Here is a 25,540-nt window from a genome sequence, read left to right as displayed (position 1 = left end):
TACTGAAAATAAAACAGCAATTAATAAGGGAACAGTGACTTCAAGGTATGCTGTACTATCAATACCTATTTATTAGTTTTTTTTTCACGTCATACTAGGCTAAATTTCCAAGATAAGACATTCCACAAAGCTTAGTGGATGGTTTTTTGTGGATGCTGCAATTTAACCAAAAACATTAAACAAATAAGAAGCAGGCGAAAGCAATTTGGAAAACAAGCAGTATGTTAGAGGAAGCTACTGTTGATCAAAGTCAATTTTAATTGTAACTAGAATGAATAAATAGTTCTTCTGTTTATTCTTATATAATGTCACACTTGGCCTCTTTCAGGTTTTTGGAAGTGGTTGATCAAATGTTTTTTTCAGGTCTAAAACACTACAGATCTAGCCTTTGGGAATATACCCACTCTGAGAAAGGGATACAAAAGTTTCTATGTTCAGGGAGTAAGTAGCTTTTCTGAAAACCTTTTTAATTTGTACACACAATGAGTGGTGCCAATGTATTATTGTTAGGACTGTTGTTTGGGTGATGTCATTTGTTCACCAGTCAGGCAGCTGGGCATTTTGAAAATCTATTGTAATTTCTTGGCAGAGAGCACAGAAATGGGAGCCATTGGCTTTGGAATGGACCTTTCTGTGTTTAATTAAAACTATTTTATATATAAAAGTAGAGGTTTTCCTTATCTACAGTCAGTCACTAATTCTGTTGTGTTCTTTTCTTTTCTTTTTTTTTTTTTTCTGTCTGTCCTTTCCTACAAATATAAAATTGATACCATCTTACCCCTCAAAGTGACTCTTCTTTCTTCAGGCATTCTCTTGATGAATGATACCATCTTCTACCCAGTTCCTCTAAACCATAAATCTGCAAGTCTTCTGAGATTACTTTTCATTTATTGATCACCAACTTCTGTTCAGGTTCTATAGTAACAGTATTCTTTGGCCCTGTGTCTTTTGCTTCTATCTGTGCACAGGCTCGTACCATCTCTCTTCTGGACTTTTGTAACCCCCTCTTAGGACCCTGTCTCCATTCTTGCCCCTCCCCCATCCAGTGCTCATGATTACTGTCAGCGTAATCTATTAAAAAGAAAATTGGATTGTGTTACTCCTCTTTAAGTCTGTCAGTGACTCCGCATTACTGGTGAGTCAGGATCAGACCTAAGTTTCCAACAGTGTGACTTAGAACACAGTTTTTCCAAGGAAACATGATGGTTCGAACAAAAGAATCTTGGCTATTTTATTTTTACCTAGTATTTCAGAAAGCTAAACCATGATGAGGGTACATTCATTCTTTACGTTAGGGATGACATCTTTGGTGCTCTTTCTCTGTAGGACAGGACTGGCTATCCCATCCTCTCCTTTCCACTCAAGAGGTGTCAGAGTTGGTGTTTATCATCCTCATGTCATTCTTTACACTTTTATTTCATATGTATTAATTCCTAACTGATCTTTCTCTCTTTCTCTCAGAGTATACCATTTGTTATTATTTTATCTAATTTTTAACTTTCTATTAATAATATACTAATGTTTGTATTCCTCGGCTTTTTTCATGTGCCTTACTTGTGTGATTCATCATGTAGTTCTGGTTCATTTATTTTTACTTGTGTAGTACTTTCATTGTATGTGTGCACCAACAATATACACAATGTTGTTGTCCATCTGCAGTCCCCCCCAACTTTTCATTTCTAAAAAGGTCAAGTTACTCTGCTCTTGGCTCAGTGCTTTGGAGGAGAGGGTATATTATTAATCTTTGTGGTTGCTGTTAATCCTCCTCATATGTTTAATGATTTTTGGTAGATTATCTTTAAAACAAATGTCTTGGTTGGTCAGCATTGGCAGCTAGTTTGGGCTCAAATAAGGAATGTAAACTGTTTTTCTAGATTAACAAAACCTCACCTCACTTAGCAGGGCTTACTCCAGTAGTAAATGAGATCCTTTGTAGCAAGTATCTTCCTTTCTCGCTGCTCAGAGTCCTGCTTGGAAAATATTTTCTCCTGCATTTCTAGCTTGGCCAGGGGATTTCTAAGTCATCCATGTGGTTCTACTTTAGAAGACCAATGAGGAGGGAATGGACTCCAGCAGACTCCAGCAGTAGTGTCCTCCATTTTCTTGGAGTTTGCCTTTAGCCTACATCAGAATCGCCTGCAGGGCTTGTCAGTTTTTGGGTCCTGCCCTCAGAATTTCATTAAAAAATTCTGGAGTTGAGCCCAAGAATGTGCATGTCTAATAAGTTACCAGGTGGTGCTGACACTGCTTGCTGTTCCTGAACCATATTTTGAGAACCACGGCTCTAGGTCAATATTTCCTAATCTTTTATTTTGTTTTATTTATTTATTTATTTTTTACTCATGGGGCCTTTTAACATTAATATGTAATTTTACATCACTTATTTGAATTTTAAAATCCTTTTTATAATTTTGTAATTGTCACATGTTATACAGAAAGACTTGAAGTTAAAAATATTATGTCAGCCTAGTATTAAACATTGTGTTCATCTAGAGCCTTGCTCCTCTAAGTGTGAGCTATGGACCAGCATACCTGGGGACTTGTTAGTAAAGTAGACTTACAGGTGCCACCCTAGAATTAATGAATCAGAATCTGAGCTTCAACAGTATTCCCAGATGATTGGCATGCACATTAACTTTGAGAAGCTCCTGGTCTAGAGCTCACATTAAATCCAATCCTGATAATATGAAATAAGAAACATTTTGGATATTAATGTTTAAACATTGGCACATGTTTCACTTGCTTTCATTTTCTTATACTTAAGAAAAAGCACTATCTCTTTGAAAATAAAAATAGCATATCAAATTTGGCTTGGGGACTAAGTGCTGAAATTTAATGATGTGTTGCAGCACAACAATAGACAAAATTGTGTTCATGACCTGATGTCTGGAAGCATTACCTTCTTTATGCACAAAAAAATAACTGCCTTATTTTGATAATTTTCATGAAGTAGTAGATTTCTGACTGCAATTTGCAATAACTTCTTTCCAGTAATACACCATATGTGTGGAGAGTGTTTTTCCCCAAAGCTTAATTTGATATAATTTTTGCTATATTTATTATTTTTCAATTATTTTGAAGTAATAGTAGGAACATCTTTCATCAGATAATTACAGTTTAGAAATGCAGAGGATTATTTCGAGGCAGATTTGCAGAATTATTATTTTAAAATTTTCTTATATGTTGTGTTTCAAAGTCATTGTTCATTATCCATTTCTTCTTTAGACAGCTGTCTATGTGGATAATAATAACAGGGCATATTTTAGGGTTGTGAAGATCAGAGTTTTATTTATTTATTCATTTATTTAATTTTTGAAGATTTTATTTGTTTATTTATTTGACAGAGAGAGAGAGAGAGCAAAAGGGGGATACAAGCAGAGGGAAATGGGAGAGGAGGAAGCAGGTTTCCTATTACATCAGGGAGCAGGGAGCCCAGTGTGGGGCTTGATTCAGGACCCTGGGGTCATGACCTGAGCTGAAGGCAGACACTTAACCCACTGAGCCACCCAGGTGCCCCAGAAGATCAGAGTTTTACATGTAAAAACCTAGACGAGTGCCTGGGCACATAGCGTGTTTTACATTAAGTGACTGCATCAATCCCATCCTTGTCCTTTTCTTCCTTGTGATCTTCATTTTCCTCATCAGTGTTATTACAGTTCATAGCGGCCAAGGGTAGAGATGTTTAATTATCCATTGTATAAAGTCAAGGGGCAGACTTGGCTCAGTACAAGTCTCAGCTCCCCCCCACCCTTTCTTCTGTCAGAGGAGAATGCTATAAAGTGGAGCTATGGAGAACTAGAAAATAGTGTCCAGGCGTAGGTGGCAAATTTAAAATAGGGAGTAATTAATTGGCTGGAGTCTGTGATGGCTAATGGTTGTTAGTGTTACTTACGATCTTTCATTCCTTATGGGAGGGGCAAAGAGAGAGGGAAGGAGAGAATCTTAAGCAGGCTCTTTGCCCTGCGTGGAGCCCAACACAGGGCTCAGTCCCATGACCCTGAGATCATGACCTGAGCCTAAAATCAAGCATCAGTGGATCAACCAACTGAGCCACCCAGGTGCCTCCTGGCTTTTATTCTGATTGACCATATGGTATGACTGTACTCCCGAACTCTGGTTGGTAGAGGTCATGTGACTTATTTAGGTCATTGACTTGTGAGTAGAAATTTTGTGTGTTATTAGTTGCCTATATGAGATCCTTCAAAACTCTTTCCCTCTGGTGCAGTGGCTGGTTTTAAGATGATTGCTGCTGTAACAGCTTGGGTTCCTGTGTGACTGTGAAATGCTGAGCACCCCTGTTGGTCTCTGTTGGATATCTAGTGTGATTAAGAAATAGACTGTAGTTATTTTAAGCTCCTGAGATTTGGGGGATGTTTTTGCCATGAAGTGTAGCCTGTCCTAATACAGATTCTTCTTGATGGGTTTTGAGAACTGAAAAGCCATACAATAGGGCAGTAAGTATGGAAGGGGGATGGAAGTAATTTAGATGCCAAAAACTATGATGCTAGGAGACAAGAACCAAAGAGAGTCAGCAGTGTGTGAAAATCTAATGACAGTAATGGGGACACAAAGTACACGGCAAAGTTGGGATCTCCCTGCCCCTCCTATCTCCCTGTCCATCAGAAGAGTGATACACTGTCAAAAGTACATACAAGTAGTTATATATACTGTGAAACATGTTTATTCTCCTTGTCAGTGTGAAAATAGTAATTTAAAAATCAGTATAGAAAATAGATACTTAGGAACACCAGTTCCCAAGGAATTTAGGATTTAGGAAAAAGAACCATATTGGGGGTGTTCAATACTCAGAGTGTTCAATACTCAGAAATGATGTTTCCCCATTCCCTCCCCATCACACATGTTCACATCCTCACATGCTTTCATGCACATATGTACACATATATATCTGGTTTTTTTCCATTTTATTTTATTTCTTTTTAGTGTTCCAGGATACATCTTTTTTTTTTTTTTTTTTTAAATCAACTCCACTTGAGACAAGTCATTACCCTCCTTGAAATATCACCTTCCCAATGAGGACTATCTGGATTCAGTATTTAAAACTTTTCCTTCCAACTCTTCTCCTTCCTTTTCCCCTACACTCCTGATCTTCTGACCAGTTGTGCTGACTCTCCCTATAGTACTTAGCATTTTCTATAGTTTACTTAATATGTTTGCTGTTATTGTTTCTCTCTCCCACACTAGAATGCAAGCACCACGAAGAAAGAAAATTGTTATCTGTTAGTGTTCACTGAGAACAGATACTGCTACATGAGAGTATTTGTTGAATTGTAGTACCTTCATGAAGGAAAAAAACAGGAAGACAGTCTGAATATTGATAGCTGCCTGGTGTTCAAAGAAGAGAGATTAATAATTCTGATGCAACTTTTGTGATCTCAACTACATTTTAAACCACAGCCTGATTCGCTTGCTCTCATTCCCTAGCTTTTAAAATAGCTCCAGGCAAGCAGAATTAAGCTTCTTTGTGAAATCTTCAATATGTCATATTTAAAGACTGAATTTTGGAGTTAACATACAAAGTGGAAAATGTCATGGAATTTAGAGACAAGCCTTTTCATTGTCACCTGTTAGGTGTGACTTTGGGCAAGTTACTTAGCCATGAAGTCTAAGTTTTTCCTATATGTAAAATTAGAATAAAACATACTGGGGCATTTACTGGGTGAGGTAAATACACACAAAGTTATGTGAAAATGCTTAATATACAGTAGGTACTGGTTTATATCTATTTCTTTCTTTTTCCCTCCCCTCACCATAAAACAACTTTTATTAAAAATTTTTAATGTTATTTTATGTATTTTCAACTTAACCTAATTTTGGTTTCCACTGATCTTCAATGAAGATTGTTTTAGTAATCCATGGTAAGCTAAAATTTCACCAGTATGTATGAAGAACCCATTTTATATAGCATTCACTAGGGTATGTATTTCTGGGGATTGTTGGGAAGATCTGAGTTTCTATTGTGTAATTTACACAAAAGATGTTTTGTGTTCATGTTGTTGTTTCAAAAATACCACCAATGCTATCTTCATTGGTTGGCCTTTTATTTTATTTTTATTTTTTAAATTTAATTTTATTTTTTCAGTGTTCTAAGATTCATTGTTTATGCACGACACTGAGTGCTGAATGTAATAGGTGCCCTCCTAAATACCCACCACTGGGAAAAATCAATTTATTCCTTTTGCACTGTGAGATTGAATGTAGTGCCTTGTGCTTAGTGGGGAGTCTGCTTCTCTCCCTCTCCCTCTGCTCCACCGACCCCAGCTCATGTGCACACGGGCCCTCTCAAATAAATAAATCCTTAAGAAAAATAAATGAAACACAAAGTTTGATGGGCTTTGTTATTAACATGTTAATGTTGTAACACAATTTATCACATATATTTTACTACTTAAATAGGTAATACATGCACAGAATACTAAAAGTTGTACATGAAAGTAAGTCTCTGTTAACTCTGCCCCCAGCCACAGCAGACCACCACTACTCAATGCATATATTCCACATTTTCTTCTGTTATTTTACCCAAATGTAAACTTTTAGATACTTTGCCTTTTCACTTAAAGATGTGAAAGTAATCTTTGTAAATGATATGTATTTGCTTCTTAGAACTCCATGACCAACTCTCTTTACTCCCAAGCAGTAACATGAATACATGCTTATTTAGCATTATTTCAGGCAATATTCTAAGCTCTAGTGGACAAGATAGAAGAAAACCACTTGTCTTTGAGAGTTTACCTTCCTAATTCATGGTTGGTGATATGATGGCCTCTGTGATAGGATGGAAGAGGGAGAAATGAATTTCTTCAAACATAATCAGAGGAAGCTTTAAGAGAAAAGTGGAAATTTATCTGGATTTTAAGTGGTTGTAATTCAATGTGAAGAACTGGGAAGAAAGAGCACTCCAACACAAATGCATTGGAGTTACAGTTTTTTTTTTTTTTTGTTTTAAAAGTGTTATGTATCTCTTGTTTCTCATGGTAACACTTGAGCTTCTACATTTGAGGTTTCCATTTGCTTAACATTTTGGGAAATTGATTCCTTTTGGAAATGACTTCTTTATTTGTAAAATAAAATTGCTTATTTGTCTTAGAAATCAGTTTCTGTGTCTGTTAGCCATTTGTATGTCTCCTTTTAAGAAGTGTCTGTTCATGTTTTCTGCCCATTTTTTGACTCGATTAATTGTTTTTTGGGTGGTGAGTTTGAGAAGTTCTTTATAGATCTTGGATATCAGTCCTTTGTAGTGTCATTTGCAGATATCATCATTAGCTATTAGGGGTATTCAAATTAAAACCACATTGGGATACCACCTTATACCAGTTAGAATGGCAAAAATTGACAAGGCAAGAAACAAGTGTTGGGGAGGTTGTGGAGAAAAGGGAACCCTCCTAAACTGTTAGTGGGAATGAAGGTGGTGCAGCCACATAGAAAAACAGTGTGGAAGTTCCTCAAAAAGTTAAAAATAGAGCTTCCTGATGACTCAGTAATTGCACTACTGGATATTTACCCCAAGATACAGATATAGTGAAAAGAAGGGCCATTGCACCCCAGTGTTCATAGCGGCAATGTTCACAATAGCCAAAGTGTGAAAAGAGCTGAAATGCCCTTTGGCAGATGAATGGGTAAAGAAGATGTGGTCCATATATACAATGGAATATTACTCAGACATCAAAAATGATGAATACCCAACTTCTGCATCAACATGGATGAGACTGGAGGGGAATATGCTAAGTGAATTAAGTCAAGCAGAGAAAGTCAGTTATCATATGGTTTCAGTTATTTGTGGAACGTAAGGAATAGCATGGAGGACATTAGGAGAAGGAAGGGGAAAATGAAGGGGGAAATCAGAATGAGAGACAAACTGTGAGAGACTCTGGACTCTGGGAAACTAAATGAGGGTTTTAGAAGGGACGGGAGTGTGGGAATGGGTGAGCCTGGTGATTGGTATTAAGGAGGGCACAGATTGCATGGAGCACTGGGTGTTATACACGAACAATGAATGATGGAACAGTACATCAAAAACTAATGATGTACTGTATGGTGACTAACATAACACAATAATAAAATACAGTAAAATAAAAGAGAAACCAATTCCTGCTGATCTTCTAATTCTTTTTTTTTTCCTCTCAGTTTGTTTACTTCAACTAGAAATGGGGATTTTAATGGATGATTTTTACCTAAATACTTGGCCTTTTTTTTTTTTTTTTACATAGGTTCAAAGATTTTTTTTTCTTTGTTTTACTTTTTTTTTGATATGTGTATGTTATAAGTAACTATTATTTGATTCAGTGTCACTATATACTTGGAGCAGAGGTTGTCAGTCTTGGCTGCATGATATAGTTATGTGGAAAGCTTAAAACATGCTGATAGTTGGGCCCCACCAGGGGTCTGGGGTATGACTTGGTTACAAGGATTTTCAAAAGTTTCTCAGGTGATTCTGCTTTGCAGCTGAGCTTAAGAAACCCTTGGCTAAAGTATTTCTGAGGTAACTGAACCATGCTGTGTGCTTCTGAAAAGTAGGTAACCGTGGCTCATTTGAGTGGTGTGATCAGTCTGTCGTCTCACTTCTCTCACTAAGAAGAAAGTGAAATGATTAGAATTGGACGGTAAAATGAAGTTCTTGAGTTTGAGAAGCACTCTTACTGCTATTCACCAAAACATAAATGCAATTAAATAGGGCACATATGTGGTGAGACTAAATTTAAGGCCTTTAAATTCTTGTGTGGTAGGGGAAGAGATAACAGTTCTTGTTCTGAGCTTGTTCTAATCAGGGTATTTGGCTCATTATTTAAGTCAGAAATTAACAAATCTGTTTTTAGAGCCTGTAACAATTACTAATTTATTGTCAGTATAGTTAGGCAGACATTGTCTCACACTCTTGTTGACTTTGTCACCTACTTTCAATGTAATACGTACTCTGTTACCATAAGAGGATCTTTGTTTACTCCAGTAACAAGATGTTGGACAAGGACTTATAAACCCAAATAGTTACCTCCCTGAGGTATCAGAGAGCTTCCAGAAAGAAATCACACTGAACTTTAGATCACTCCTTTCTTTTATTCTGAAAAGTAATCCAGTCTATTTCCAGCTTGGAATTGCGAGCTTAAATCAAGCTAGGTGTGTTTATTGTGATTTCTCTGTTTGGTTTGAAGTATTGTGATTTCCCTCAATATACCCATATTTTGCAGCTTGTAATACAGTTGGGTTGTAAAATTTTTTTAACGTCTATATAGCATATTAGCACAGTGTCTGTAAATAGTGGGGCTTTGTGACAGAATGGGGCTCAAAGCCTAGGTTTTCTATTTATAAATTGTTACCTTGATTTATTTAACTTATTTAGACTTAATTTCCATATCTGGAAAATTGCAGAAATGGTATTTAAATTCCAGGTTTGTTAATAAGGTAAGATATTTTAGATTCCTAACAGTGCTACCCACAGTTGGTCTGTAATAAATATTTCCTAGCTTTCAGATTGAATTAGTCTAGGTAATTATTCTACTAAAAATGGTACCTGAGAACAAACCAAGATCTAAATTTTCTTTAATAATGAATCTTATTATTAATAATGACTATTGGATGTGACGTATATGAGTCACATCTTATGTAGTTGAATTTCTGATAAACCTAATAATCTCCTGGTAAATGTATTGATACCATACCTTTGTTTATCATGATAACTTTTATAATTTTTCATTGTGTTTAGAGACATTTCCCAGAACTCAACAATTCTTACATTGTGAAGGGAGAAATTAGGAAATTGCTAGTATAGACTGAGCAGTATAGTCTAGTCAGGGCATGAATACCTGGGTTCTACGAACACAGTGAAAATATAGGTGTCATATATGCCCTGCTGAGGTGTAGCCAGATCAAATTTGTTCATTAAAAAATGCTTACAGCATTTCTCTATGTGCCCAAATAAGCTCACTGTAATAACGACTCCTCTTGTTTTCTGCCTTTCCAAAATTGTTTCCATTTTTTAAGCCACAATTCAAATGTGGTCTACTTTATAAAGTCGTCCCCTTCCTCCCCGTCAGCCACTGCCCCCCTCCCTAATGAGTAATCCCTTTTCTCTGTATGCTCTTGCTATGATCTCGGTGCTGGTACTTACTTCACTGTTTCATATGAAAAGTAATGCTGTTCCTAAGTTTCAGACATTGGGTTGAAGGTTGTGTGGAGTCCTAATTAAGGGCACTGAGTTTGACATCGGAGAGATGTTAATTTTGTCACTTTTATGGTAAAGATTTGTCCTTTCTGAGGCCAGTTAACTGTAAGATAGGGATAAAAGTTCTACCTCATAGTTTTGTTGAAAGATTAAGTGGCTTAAGTGATCCATGACAGCAAGTGTTCAATAGTTGGTAGTGAATATGGTTATTGTTATTGTTGGTGTATGGTATGTTATTTATCGTGTGTAAATATATGACTTAAATAAAATTCTCCTCTTCTACTCTGTGCACTTTTTAGGACAGGGAGCCATCACTTGGCATTTTGCACAAGGTTTAATGAATTAACAAATATTTGTTGATTGAATATGTACATTAACTTTCACCTTTACTTAACTTTTAAAAAGAACAGAAACATTTCATAAAAATTGTTTTCTAAATGACTTTGTTTTAAAATCCCTACAGGTAACTTCTCATCCCATAACTTCGGTGTCCTGAAATCTGAGGATTCCACAAAGATAATATGATAGGAACTTTCAGTGATCTGGAGCCATATCCTACTTAGACTAATGCAGGCCTTCCAGATATCCTGAGAGCTTGGTACAACAGCACACACTGTAACAGGCACAGGCAATAATGCCATCTTTGCCTCAAGAAAGAGGTAAGCAGATTGACATAATTGTATTATTATAGATCATCACTGAGAATTTTTTCTAAGAATTAAAAATTAATTGAGGACTCTTAACGAACCAGAATTTTTAGTTTTACCTTTTTTTTTTTTTTTTTTTTGGTGGGGTGGGAGGGGGGCATCTGTGTTCTCTGCTATGAAATTTTTGTTATTTTAGTGATACTTGATTGGTTTACATTTCTTTTAAAGTTATTCAGGGACCCTCTCCCCTGGATCTGAATACAGAATTGCCTTACCAAAGCACAATGAAAAGGAAAGTCAGAAAAAAGAAAAAGAAGGGAACCATTACAGCAAATGTTGCTGGGACAAAGTTTGAAATTGGTAGGTCTCCTCAGAATATGAGATTTTCATCACTGTTGGAAAGACTGGTTTGATGTTGAAAACAATGTTGAAATTCAGGGAGATACCATTTGTGCAATTCATTTTTAAATGCCTTCTATAAAATGTCCTTTTTTATGAGATAATTAACATGTTAATAAACAAAAAGAACATCAATATAGACTAAAGGCTTTAGCTATTAATGGGATGGTATTATATATGTGATTTTGATTAATATTTAATTTTTAAATCAAGTATGAAGTAAACATTACACAGATTAAAATGTTAGATGTAAAATTAAAAAATTACAAACTTTGAGATTTTTATTAAACAATGACTGACTTCAGGAATAGAGGAACAACACATTTTTCTCTGTGTTTTAAATAAAATTCTTCTGATGAAGAATTATTAATGAAGTTCCAGTTTTTATGTATAAGCAGTATCTGTGGTATAGAGAGTAGATAAGAAGAATAGTTGTCTTAAATTATGATACACTTGCCCAGCATTGCAGAACTCTTTTTTTTTTTTTAATATTTTATTTATTTGACAGAGGCACAGCAAGAGAGGGAATACGAGCAGGAGGAGTAGGAGATGGGGAAGCAAGGTCCTCTCAGAGCAGGGGGCTGGATGCCGGATCCCAGAACCCTGGGATCACCACCTGAGCCAACGGCAGATAGATGCTTAACTACTGAGCCACCCAGGCACCCCCAGCCTTGCAGAACTCTTAACAAATACCAGAGATACTCAACGAATCTTCCTCGTAGCCATTTTGCATTGAGAGAGTTAAGGAAAATCAAATTATGTTAATTATTCTTACTCTTATCCATCTTTGAGAGTCTCATTTTCAATTATAGTAATTCGCCAAAGTTCTTGAGTGATCAGTGGGAATATTTCATTGGAATTGAAGTGCTTTGATACTCTGTTCCAATAAGTGGTCCTCAGAGGCAGGGACTTGAAGCAAGTTAGCATGGGAGATTGAAAGATTCAGGGTTTATTTGCAGCATGTTTTCTAGAAACAAGAGTAAGGTGACCATTGTTAAAGTGATTGATGGGTGGTGTTATCCTATTATTTACTTTAAGGTTTTGGTGGGGTTCGTAAGGAACCTTGATCTACAGGAGAGTGTTTCAATTCAGTTCTCTCTCACTTTCCCAGGAAGTCCTCCCAGGGCTGAAGTTGTCTTAGCATCCTTTTTTTAAAATTAAAAAAAAAAATTATTTCATTGTGCTATGTGAGTCACCATACAACACATCATTAGTTTTTGATATAGTGTTCCGAGATTCGTTGTTTATGCATCACACCCAGTGCTCCATGCAATACATGTCCTCCTTAATACCCACCACCAGTTTTCTTATACTGATTCCTACCTCCTTGCTGTGCTATGGTGTTTAACAGAATTCCTGGCTCATCCTCAGATGTTTAACAGAATTCCTGGCTCAGTCCTTGGATCAGGGACTGTTTGGAGAATACAGAGCTAAGTATAGGGAAGGGAAAGAGGGAATTGGCCATGTGTCAAGGAGAAAGAAGCTACCTTGCTTTTTCCCTTATTTAAGCAAGTTTATGCAACACCTTCTTATAATTTAATTACTGCTCTCTTGGCATTTTGAATTATATAATGGAAATACACTTAAGCCATAATCAGAACACCTGTGTTTTTGCTCTGGTGTTGCCTGTTTCCTCATGTAGAATACTTTGCTATAGCTTTAATAGTAATATTTTTATAGCCATTGACCAAACATTTCCATATGCATTACCTCATTTAATCTTCCAAATAACCCTGTAAAATAGTCTGCATTACTCCCTTCCTCCCCTTCCCCTGCATTTTTTCTACACTCTAATAGTGAGGTGAATTTGAAGTGGCTAATAGCATTAAGAAGATAAACGGGAAAATAAAGACAGTAAACTAAGATGAATCTTGTGGCTGGTAAGAGTACAAAATACATACTGCAAGACTCTCTATAGTTCGAGATGGACATGGATTTGACTCAGAGCTTCCTAGCAACCAAAGCAAATACTAAAACATAATCAGTTATAGACTACACAGTGCCCAGAAGATAAAATCATTGGTTATTCGAAGGACATATGACTTCTGTATTCCTGAGTCTTGGGAGAAATTTCTCTTTTAGTTTCTTATGAAGACATATGGAGTAATGAAGTACGTTCTCTCACTGGTTCTATAATTATTACATTATGAAATTCCACATTATTTTTTATACATCCTCTATAGAAAGTTGAATAAACAAGTCCAGTGAGAGTTAGCAACTTACCCAAGTTCACACAGATGACAAAAGTGGAACTTGAACCTAAATTCATTTGTTTCCAAATTCAGTTTTCTTTTTACTATATCATATTGCCTAAGTAAAATGTGAATTGAAATTTAAATTGAGAAACACAAATGTATCTTCTATATCTAAGATTCAGAGAGTTGCATGGATTCCTATTTTTAAAACTCCTGAACAGCCTCTGAAAACTCTATGGATCAAGGGAAAAGATCATAGGACAAATTATGAGGAATATATTTTTGGTAATTTTTATTTAATGGGGACAAGAAGGATTGGAGAGGGGGTTATGTAATATATAAAAGGAAATGTGAGGAAATGGTTCATATGGTTATCTCTGTTTTACCAATGGAGTGTTTGGTTTGGTAGAAATTCAGTGTAGAGATAATTATATTTTATTCCCTTTTAAAAAGAGAGCTCCTAAAATACCAGCATTTCAAGGCATGGAGGTAGGCTTTAGCTGTCAACAAATTTCTATTTGGAACTGATGAGTTAAAGGGATTTCTTTTCCATGCAGTGGAGGATGATATCCTTAAAAGATTCCAATTGATTTCTAAAATTTCAGTTCAAATAAAAATTTGATTAAATGGCTTACCTGAGAAAAGAGACTTTATAATAACCTAGCATTGTGTTTTTCTTTGAAGTTCAACTTTGTCAGCTCTCCAAGCTTTGAAATTTCTTAATAAAAGAGATTTATGTATGACTGGCCTTACAGATTTGGTTTGTGAATCTAAGGAAATAATGGATCTTTTCCACTATTGTTATGTAATCTGAGTGTTCCCAGCCTCACTGGTTCATGTGTACATTCATCATGTGTACATTCATGCGTGCATTTTAGTAGGTCATTATACTCCCTCCCTCTGTAACTGCTGCCAGTTCCATCTCTCTCTAAGGTCTTTTCAGTTATCTCTGAACAGCCCCAAACAATGTATCTCCTGTACTCAGGAACAGGTCTGCTTGTGAGCAGCTATTCTGGCCTCATTCTTTTTTTACTGCTTATGAGTGAGTTAAAGCAGTCTCCCAGGCTGGGTGGCTGCGGCCCTTGCCCTCCCTGTGAGCCCTCAGGTCAGCAAAGTTGCATGGTGGTCTGGGGCAGACAAGACAACAGCCCCTCCCCCAAGTCTTGCTTTGTACATTGTCACCTGCACCTTCAGAGCAGCCCCAAGTTTTTCAGAGCCTTTCATGGAGAATGGTGGTTTCAGTTCATCCCTCTCCATCATCCCTCTCCAATCACTGTTCTCTTCTTTTATGTCTGTAGTCTAGGAACCATTGCATAAAAAGTCTTTTCTTTCTCCTCAGCCAAAAAGCAATCAAGAGTCTCTAGAACCTGAGACTGACAAGTGTCTGCTCATCAGTTTTGTACTTGAGCCAAGTGAATTCAGACAACTGATCGCCCTTTACCATTTCTCCTCATGCATAGGGTGTGCAGTAAAGGAAAACATTTAAAAAGAAAACATCGAAGGGCTGCCATTTAGTTACACCTTTCTATTAAGTCTCAGAATTCTGTTGGGATCCAAAATTTATCCTGAATATTTTACTTATCTTTATTCTAAACTTGAAATTCATTGGAAGAAAAGTGTTAGTATGTTAATTTGGTATCCAGATCAGAGAGGAGCATATAAATAGTTTGTACTGAAAAACAAGCTTTCCTCTGAGCATAAATTTTTTCAATCGGATAAAGGTGTTAGGAGCAGATAGGAGGGCCAGTTTCCAGATCTCTACGGTGAATTCTGCTTCATTATTTCATATCCTGAGTCAACACAGCTGACTTGGTTTTAATTGCTAAAAATAATTTGAACTGGGGAGGTGGAAAGTATAGGATAGGTCTAATGATCAGGAACTATTTTTACCTTTTCTCTTTTAGCCCAAGGTCAAAAAAAAAAAAAAAGCCATGTATTCCATTTTCCTGAGTAGAGGTGTTATCTCAGCTGTGTACATGTTTTCACTGTGCCATGAATAATCACTGAACTTTTTAGCAGAGTTGTGTACCTGCTAAAACTCTGATGGTTGAAACCAAGGATTTTGAGTGCAACCTAAAAACAGTTCTCAGTTACTGTGAGTATAATTTGGCCCTAGATAAACTGTTGTAGCTAAAAATAAGGGAATGCTATAACTAATTAATGGATATTTTGCAAACGAAATACTGTGAGATAAAATTTACATATATCAAACTTGTTTCCACAATGAATATATTTCAATAGTATTTTAATTTTCATTTAACTTAATCATTTACTTGCAGTTCGTTTAGTCATAGATGAAATGGGATTTATGAAAACTCCAGATGAGGATGAAACAAGTAACCTTATATGGTGTGATTCTGCGGTTCAGCAGGAGAAGATTGCAGAGCTGCAAAATTACCAGGTGGGGATTAATCATGACCGGTTATTGGTTTTAGGAGAGTTCTATGAATTCCATCATAATTTCACTCAGATAGGATTCTTTTTTTTTTTTTTTTTTTTTTTTTTTTTTTTTTTTTTTATTTTTTTAATTTTTTATTTTTTATAAACATATATTTTTATCCCCAGGGGTACAGGTCTGTGAATCACCAGGTTTACACACTTCACAGCACTCACCAAATCACATACCCTCCCCAATGTCCATAATCCCACCCCCTTCTCCCAAACCCCCTCCCCCCGGCAACCTACACAATGGAATACTATGCAGCCATCAAAAGAAATGAAATCTTGCCATTTGCAACAACATGGATGGAACTAGAGCGTATCATGCTTAGCGAAATAAGTCAAGCAGAGAAAGACAACTATCATATGATCTCCCTGATATGAGGAAGTGGTGATGCAACATGGAGGCTTAAGTGGGTAGAAGAATAAATGAAACAAGATGGGATTGGGAGGGAGACAAACCATAAGTGACTCTTAATCTCAGATAGGATTCTTAATGTGTGGATATATTAAGTTTAATTTCTAACTTACCTAAATAGCCTGTTTTGTTGCTGTCCAGTAGTACTGACTCTGCATAAGAGCCCGAGTCCCCTCCAATCTAACTTTTAACCTCTTTCCATCTTTAAGGAAGAATTAATAGGAGAAAACGCTTCCTACACAGGTGCTTTGCATTACTCTTAAAGACGAGTGATGTGGAAAAATTGCACAGAGAAATCAGGAAGTGGAAATACCTTGTAATGTCTGCCATGTGGGCTTCATTCTTTTACTTGTAGAATGTCAAGCAAACATTAAAAAGTAGACATCAAACTAAAAAGTCCAAATACACAGAATTTTAGGCAATCAACATTTTGTATAGTTTGTCAGTATAGAGTGTAATATAAAATTGGTTATAGGAAGCTAACAAGGCCATTCTTGCCAATATTTCTACAATGCTTATCTGTATGAATATAGTAAATTTAGAATACTAGAAATAGACATTGAATGACCAGTTATTTAACAGGGAAGATTGTAACATTTATATCTCTGTAAACATGGTTTTTTGATTTCTTAAAAAAATTGGCAATTTTCTTTTTTGCTTATTGTAGATTCTTTAATTCTGTAGAGTCATTATAGTCATTTTAAATATTTTACATTAATAGTCAGTTTTCTAAGAACATTAAACTCAGGATGGATGTAACATTATTGTAGTATAAATGAATGTATTTATTAAGTCTGTGGGAATATTAATGTTTACCTTTTTATTTTCCAGAGGATCAACCATTTTCCAGGAATGGGGGAGATCTGTAGAAAGGATTTCTTAGCAAGAAATATGACCAAGTAATCTTCATTTTCTTGTAATAGAGAAGACCTTTTCAAAGTTTGTTTTGAATGTTATAGTGCATCTTTCACTAGGTTACATTGATTTGAAATGGTATTTTGATGGAAGAGATAGAATTTTAAAGCTAGCAGATCTTAGAAGTTTCCTGGTTCTTCCTTCATTTTGTAGAGGAGGTAACTGAGAGTCAGAGAAATGAATATCTTGCACAAGTAAAACAGTGAATAGCGGAGCTGGAGCAGAGTCCTGGTCTCCAGAACCTGACTCTTTTCACTGCAGTTTAGCAACATAATACACTGTGTGTGTGTTCATATCATTGTTATTGAGCATCTATGTTTTATTGAGCATCTAATGTGTGCCAGACACTAGAGTAGGTGCATTTGTGCACACACATACACACAGGCATATGTGTATGTCCCTACCCAGGTCTCTGAGGTAAATATATGTATAATTATCTCTGAGACCACTATTTGGAGTAACAATTCTACTGTTATGGGAAAAACTGTTCACAAGTTCTCAAGCGTTATACCAAATGAACTGCAGAATTTTTATGCAATTTATATTTTTGTGGATTAGGTTTTTTTTTTTTTTTTTAGTTTAAGGAAGTTGAGTGATAATTTAAGAAAATTTCTAAAAAAGAAAACTCAAACAGAGAAAGGTTAGGAAACTTGGTATATAACTAAATATTTATATGCATCATGTGAAAGTTTATACACTCACCCAACAAATATTTTTTGTGTGTCTGTTATAGACTAGAGACTGCTAACAGGTAAACAAGATGAATAAGGCCTAGTCCCTGCCTAGAACTCCATTTTTAGTAAGGGAGAAAGAGTGATGAACATGAATACACTTTGCTGGTGCCACAGGGGAGAGTCAGTGTATGGCAGTGACAAAGATGATGACGGAGGTTATTTCCAGGAGGGTTTGGATGGTTTTCTGGGGAATTCAAATGCAAAATGGGTATTGAGAAGTGTATAGGAGTTCACCCTTTGAGAAGAAGGCAAGGAGACTGTAGGCAAAGACGGCAGCGGGAGGAACTATATGGATACTTAAACCAATATGATAGGTTTGGGGGAACTTCTAAGTAGTTTTATAGGGTGTCAGGAGGCTCACTGTGATGCTGCTGCAGGTCAATGCAAAGGCCAGGCTGCATTCCCCATGTTACTAGGTTTTATTCAATTATTTCATCATTGATTCTTTAATCTCTTTAACTACTTAGCAAACATTTCTGTTTATCCTGAGTAAAATGAGAACTTTTTTAATGGCTTTGAGTAGAGAAATGAAATGTTTTCCATACTCTTGGTGGTCCTGTAGATCATGGATTCAAAGAAGGGGGAGAAAGAAGGGAGGAAGCCCTCAAGGAGGTGATGATCGTCAACATCTGATAAACCAAAGGAGAGGTAGTGGGAATGGGGGAGAGATAATGCATCTGGAAAATAGGGAAAAGAAAGAATTGACAGGACTAGAAAGCTGCTGAGATGTGCGAATCAAAGGGGAGGAGGAGAGCAGTGTTCGAGATGACTGCTAGGCTTCTGGTTTAGGAAACATGTAGGTGGGGGCAATTTACTAACACACGGATTATAGCAAGAACAGACTTCAGAGGAAAGGGAATTCCCTCTGCAAATTTTTAGACATGTGTTTCATTGAAGTCATTTACTTTCATCTAACATTTATTAAATATCTGTTATACGCTGGGCAATGTCCTAGCCTTTGGGCACATCAGGTGATCAAAATCAGACTTGTGGATTTTACAACTTTGGGTTGCAACTGTGATAAGTGCAATGAAGTAGAGTTACATAGTAGTCAATTAATGGATAGTGAAGGACTTCTGGCGGAGGGAGACATTGGAGAGTTTCCCCGAGGATGTGATGTGGAAGCTTAAATATGAATGCTGAGAGGAGTTTATTGGTGAAAATGATAGAGAACAGTTTTCTGGGCAGGAAAAAATGTATGGTCTGAGGTCATGTGGTGGGAGAAAGCAGGAATAGTCAGGATACTGAAATAAAGTCAAGTGTAGCTGGAGCACAAAGACATTGATGGGAAGGAGTGATTAGCTGAAGGGTGATGGTTAGGATTATAGTCCTTATCCTAAATTCCATAGGAGAGGAGGAGTGGGGGTGAAGCTGGTAGAATGACAGATTTGCATTTTGAAAAGATCATTCTATCTGCTTTGTAGAGAACAAGAAGGTTGACTGTAGACCCATTAGTAGCTATTGCACATAGGCAATTTGTTATTTTTCTAAGATCCTTGGAATTTTCCTTAAGGAAAAAAGAACCTTCTATTAGATGGAAAGTAATGACCTACTTATATAAAAATCAAATTAATTAAATTACATTCTTAATATCATTTTAGTAAATCCATGACAGCTATGAACAGAAATTATTCCATATTTCCAAATTCCTAAGTAAGATTGCATGTCTGTTTTGAAGCTATATATTTTTACACCAAATGATTTGTGCTAGATTGCTAAATGGAATGAAGTTTTCTCTTGAATATATGTGTGCTTGGATTTTTTCCAAGTATGTATGTATGTGAAAGAATGGTATCATTCATAAGTACTCCACATGGTTAGTTTAAAATATATTCTTTTAATTAAAACTTTAAATTGATCTAATTTCATATCACTGTTAAAAATATAATAAATACATTTAAAGGTATTAGACACAAAAACAAGGACATCAGCACTGTTCCTGTGTTTCCTTTAGCTTTGTGTATATGTGTATACGTGTGTTTTCCAAACCAGTCAGTGTTAGCCTATCTTGTATTGAGATTATTTAGTTTATTGGCTTATTCTGGATTTCACAGATACAGTTGGTAATTATTTCCCTTCTCATGGTGGAAATATAACTTTCTTATAGGGTTTTCTTGAAAGAGCACTTGAACTATGAAAACCATAGGAACCTAAGCTGTGGAAGGCCATGTGGCTTCCATATGCCACACCCTAGTTTCAGAGTGTCGGCCCGACCTCTCTGCATCCCATGTACTGTGGTTTCATTTTAGATTTTATCAGTCTCATCTGGGGACAATATCTCCTTATCTATAAGAGACTTGCTTACATTTATTAAAAGGAGCTTTTTTTTTGAAATAATCAGATTTTCTTTAATAGATAATATTTGAAAATTTTCTTCTAATTTCTTCATTTTTATTGGGAATCAGTATGTACAAAATGGTCAATATTGGGATTAATAAAAAGTAAGCATTTTATACCTAGTTTTAACCTTAAATTATGTATCAAATAGGCAGCCTGATTAGTAGTAAATATAAAAATATCAAGACATACATTGTTAGCCATAAAACCACATGTAGAGACATATGTAGTTCATGTTAAAACAAAATGAAACAAAATTTCTAGTATACTCAGAGGTTTACATGGTTTTTTCAGAAAAGTAGTTAAACTTCAAAAATAGTGTAGGAAAAAATGATCAAAACTGCTCCTTATGGGTGCCTCAGAGGACTCAAAGTTATCTTCAAAGATGCAACACGAACGGCACCTGGTGGTGAACTATTTCCTGCTTCCCACTCTCTCATCCCAGGGGCAGAGTTAATGACTATTTCCTCATTACCTTGCCATATATGTCTTTATTGCACTTACCACATTGTACTTGTTAGCTTATTTGTAAATTCCTGAGGTTAGAGAATATTAATTTATCTTAATATCCCTAGTGCCTAGCATATAGTGTATACTCGAATATAGTACACTGTAGCATATAGTGTATAATAGCATATAGTGTATACCTAGTGCCTTATCCCATATTAATTTATCTTAATATCCCTAGTGCCTAGCATAGAGTGTATACTTGAATGATCTACCAATATATGAATTGGTACACAGTACAGAGAATGTTGTCCTTTTCTTTCACTGATGAATCCCCAGTGTCCAGAATAATGCCTTGCACATAGTAGGTGCTTTATAGATATATGTGGAATGAATCAGTAAATGAAGAAATCATGGGAATTTAAATCCTTGCAATAAATGCCAGTAGCACAGAGGAAGAAAATTTAGAAAAGTATGAATAGAAATTACTTGTCATATTATCTCTAATTTACAGAATGATCAAGTCCCGGCCTCTGGATTATACCTTTGTTCCTCGAACATGGATCTTCCCTGCTGAATATACCCAATTCCAGAACTACATGAAAGAATTGAAGAAAAAAAGAAAGCAGAAAACTTTTATAGTAAAACCAGCCAATGGTGCAATGGGTCATGGGTAGGTATTTTTCACCCAGAACATGTAAAAGTTTAAAAAAAAAATTGGGGAAAAGAATAAATGTGAGCATTCACTCGTGGTTGAATATGAAAAAATAATAAAATGGGTTTCTGTTGCTTTTTTGGAACTAAATATTTATTGAGCCATTTTTTCCTGTCCCACAGACTTTAGTTCTTCAATTTAAAGATTAAATCAGTTGAAAGACTTTTATAGGAGACAACAAAATAGAGAAAAAAGATGTTTCCAATTTTTTTCTTAAACATAAAATTTGTATTTATAATAATTTTAGAGTAACCTTGGAGGATAAAATTCAGTTGATAGTGGAGCCAAATTGACTTGGAGAAAAAAATAGTAAGATAGTTACTCTTTCAATAGCCAGACATTTAAAGCAAAAATAATTATATCCTCTTTGCTTTACAAATAAGTTTTTTTCTTTATTGAGTCATGGTGATTAAATTAATGAATAAAACACATTTTAAGGTAAGGTACCATGAAGTAGACGTGTTAGCTGAACACAGATTATGCAACTTAATATTCCTGTGTCCTTTTGCTGCATTGTATTTTTTCAGAGAAAATATGGCTGAGGCTGCTTTAATTTTTTTTTATTTTTAAAGATTTTACTTACATATTTGTCATAGAGAGAGAGAGCAACAAGTCGGGGAAGCAGCAGGCTCCCCATTGAGCTGGGTCCGGATGCAGGACTTGATCCCAGGACCCTAGGATCATGACCTGAGCTGAAGGCAGACGCTTAACTGAGCCACCCAGATGTCCCGAGGCTGCTTTTAATCTTTTGATTTATCATTTTATCATTGCATATTGTCCTTGTCTCTTACAACAAATTTTCTCTTTAAGTCTATTTTGTGTAATACTAGTATACCACTCCAGTTCTCTGTTATTACTTTTGGCATGGAGTATCTTTTCTATTTGTTCACTTTCAAGTTATTTGTATCTTTGAATCTGAAGTGAATCTCTTGTAGACAGTGTGTGATTGGACCATTTTTTAAAAAATACATTCTGCCAATGCTAGTCTTAGTTGAGAGTTAATCCATTTGTAATTATTGATAAGGAAAGACTAATTTCAGCCATTTTGCTATTTGTTTTCTGTGTCTTAATATAGTTTTCATTCCTCAATTCTGCCTTTTCTACTCTCTTTTATATTAAATATTTTATTGTGTGCTATTTTAATTTTCTTGCCATTTCTTTTACTATATATTTGTGAGTTTAAAATTTTTAAAATTATTTTAATTATTTTTTTTCAGGAATAGCATTTTTTGACTCACTTACATACAATACCCAGTGCTCATCATACATGTGTGCTGTCCTTAGTACCCATCACCCATTTAGCTCATTCCCCGCCCACTTCCCTCCATCAACCCTCAGTTTGTCCTCTATTTTTTTTTTTAAGATTTTATTTATTTATTTGACAGAGAGAAATCACAAGTAGGCAGAGAGGCAGGCAGAGAGAGAGAGAGAGAGAGGAGGAAGCAGGCTCCCTGCTGAGCAGAGAGCCCGATGCGGGACTCGATCCCAGGACCCTGAGAACATGACCTGAGCCGAAGGCAGCGGCTTAACCACTGAGCCACCCAGGCGCCCCTGTCCTCTATTTTTAAGAGCCTCTTATGGTTTGCCTCCCCCTCTTTCCTTCTCTCTTTTTTCCCCCTTCCCACATGTTTATCTATTTTGTTTCCTAAATTCCCCATATGAGTGAAATCTTATGGTATTTGTCTATCCCTGACTGCCTTACTTCACTTAGCATAATGCACTCTACCTCCATTCACATTGCTATAAATGGCAAGATTTCATTCTTTTTGATGGCTGAGTATTATTTCATTGCACATATATACACTACATCTATATCCATTCATCAGTTGGTGGACACTTGGGCTCTTTTCATAGTTGGCTATTGTTGATATTGCTGCTATAAATACCAGGTTGCATGTACCCCCTTTGAATCTGTTTGGAGTTTTTTTTAAATGGTTTCCCTGGGATTATAATTAATACCTCAATTTATAATAATCTTGTTTAGATTAATATCAACTTAGTTTCAGTAGTAAAACAAAAACAAAAGAGCCCCTCATTTTGCTTCTATATAGCTCTGTCCCTCTTTATATTATTATTGTTACAAATTACATTTTCATACATTGTGTGCCATCAACATAGATTTATAACTACTGTTTAATGCAGTTGTATTTTACGTAAAATAGGAAAAAAGAATTAGAAGTCTAAAATATTAATAGTGACTTTCGTATTTACTTATGTAGTGACCTTTACCAGGTGTTTTTTATTTATTTGTGTGGATTTGAGTTACTGCCTAGTGTCTTTTCATTTCAGTCAGAAGAATTCTTTTCAACATTTCTTATAGGCCAACTATATTATTAACAAACTATCAGTTTTTATCTGGGAATATCTTAATTTCTTCTTCAATTTTGAATACTTTTTGCCAGATATAGAATTATTGGTTAACAAGTTATTTTATTTTATTCTATTTTTTCCTCTTTCTGTCAACACTTCGAATATATCATCTTACTGCCTCTAGTCTCCATTGTTTCTGTTGAGAAATCAGCTATTTATCTTCTTGAGAATCGAAAGAGTGTGATAAGTAGCGTTAGTCTTGCTTTGAAGATTCTCTCTGTCTTGGCTTTTGACAGTTTTATTATAATATGTCTCAGTGTGGATGTCTTTGAATTTATCCTACTTGGAGTTAATTGGGTTCTTTGGATATATAGTTAATGTTTTTCATCAATTTGGGAAGTTTGCAGCCATTAATTCTTTAAATATTCTTTCTGTCCCTTTCTCTCTCTCCGCTTCTTTTGAGATTCCTATTATGTATATGTTGATATTCTTGATGGTGTCCCATAGAACTCTTAACCTCTGTTCATTTTTCTTCATTCTTTTTTCTTTCTGTTCCTCAGACCTAGTCAGTCTCAATTGATCTACCTTCAAGTTCATTAATTTTTTTTTCTGGCTTCCTGTATCTTATGTTTGCCTTGCTAATGAATTTTTTTTTGTTTCAGTTATTGTTATTTTTTAACTTCAGAATTTCAGTTTGGTTCCCTCCACTCTTCCTTAAAAAACAAAAACAAAAGCAAAAACAAAAACAAAACAAAAAATCCCAAAACAAACAAACAAAAACTTCTATCTCTATTGACATTCTCTATTTGGTGAGATATTCTTCTCGTGGTTTCCTTCAGTTCTCTCCATATGGTTTTCTTTAACCCTTTGAACAGATTTAAAACAGTTGATCTAAATAATTGATTGTCTAGTAAGCCCAAAGTCTTTCTATTAATTGGTAACTTTCCTGTGTATGGGCCATACTTTAATTTTCTTTGCATGACTCATAGTTTTTGTTGGAAATCAGACATTTTGAATGTTATAATGTAGCAACGCTGGAAATCGGATTCTCCCCCCTGAAAGGTTTTTTGTTGCTGTTTGTTATGGTTGCTCTTTATTTGTTTAGTTATCTTTCTGAAATAATTTTGTGAAGTCTGTATTTTTTGTTGTGTGCAGAACTGAAGCTCCTGTTCTTTTGGGTGGGTGCTTAGCTTGTAAGTGGACAGATGTCTCCTCAAACACTTTCAACCAAAAAAACAAAATAAAACAAAATGAAATAAACCAAGAAAACCTCCCCCAAACCTAAGCTCCCAGTCCTTGCAGAAGGGATGTATATGTATGTTGGAATATGCCTTCAGCATTCAAGTAGGCAGTTTAAAACTCTGCCCTGGTCTTCATTTCATGCTTGTGCAGAGCCTGATGGTTAACCAGAGGTAAGAGCTTAGGGCCTTTCAAGTTTTTCCTGAGCATGCACTTGGCTGTGGGCATGCACATGGTGTTCTAGATTCCTATGCCTGAGCTTTTCAAAGCTTTTATTCCCCAAAGATTCTCATACTTTAGTTTTTCTTTCCTATATTTTTAGTTAGTATATTGTTTTCTCCAACATTTATTGGTTGTCATAGGCAGCAGGAACTAATGCATTTGTCTTCAAATGTTTTCAACTATGCCCCCTGCCCTCCCCTCCGCCTCCAGTCCCCCACAAGTAGCTGCCTCAACTACATTAGGAGAGTTCCTAATTAGGCAAGATAAAAGTGGTCCTTGAGTTCCTTCAGGGAGCCATCAGACAGGTAAAACAACAATAACAAGAGAAATAAAACTACTACAAGAATAA

At 35.7% G+C, this 25,540-nt stretch overlaps 1 protein-coding gene across 9 annotated transcripts in view; it reads left to right on the top strand.

Annotated features, from left to right (window-relative positions):
- TTLL7 (tubulin tyrosine ligase like 7) overlaps window positions 1–25,540 on the top strand; it is a 149,600-nt gene that overhangs the window by 40,380 nt on the left and 83,680 nt on the right. For 8 of the 9 annotated variants that reach the window (XR_199427.3, XM_004752722.3, XM_004752716.3 and 5 more), the window contains 5 exons: window positions 10,638–10,833; window positions 11,050–11,181; window positions 15,695–15,816; window positions 17,104–17,171; window positions 21,220–21,378. Coding sequence is in view for 8 of the 9 variants with exons in the window: in XM_004752722.3 (XP_004752779.1) it covers window positions 10,809–10,833; window positions 11,050–11,181; window positions 15,695–15,816; window positions 17,104–17,171; window positions 21,220–21,378 (506 nt within the window). In the remaining variant the exon portion in view is untranslated. The remainder of the gene's footprint in view (window positions 1–10,637; window positions 10,834–11,049; window positions 11,182–15,694; window positions 15,817–17,103; window positions 17,172–21,219; window positions 21,379–25,540) is intronic. The other variant, XM_013056228.2, reaches the window with a different exon arrangement.

This window comes from Mustela putorius, unplaced genomic scaffold (assembly GCF_011764305.1).
Source record: "Mustela putorius furo isolate JIRA1106 unplaced genomic scaffold, ASM1176430v1.1 tig00003853_pilon_pilon_pilon, whole genome shotgun sequence".
Lineage (NCBI taxonomy): Eukaryota > Metazoa > Chordata > Mammalia > Carnivora > Mustelidae > Mustela > Mustela putorius.
The sequence above is the reverse complement of the archived record's forward strand: the minus strand, read 5'-3'. Positions and strand labels throughout refer to the sequence as shown.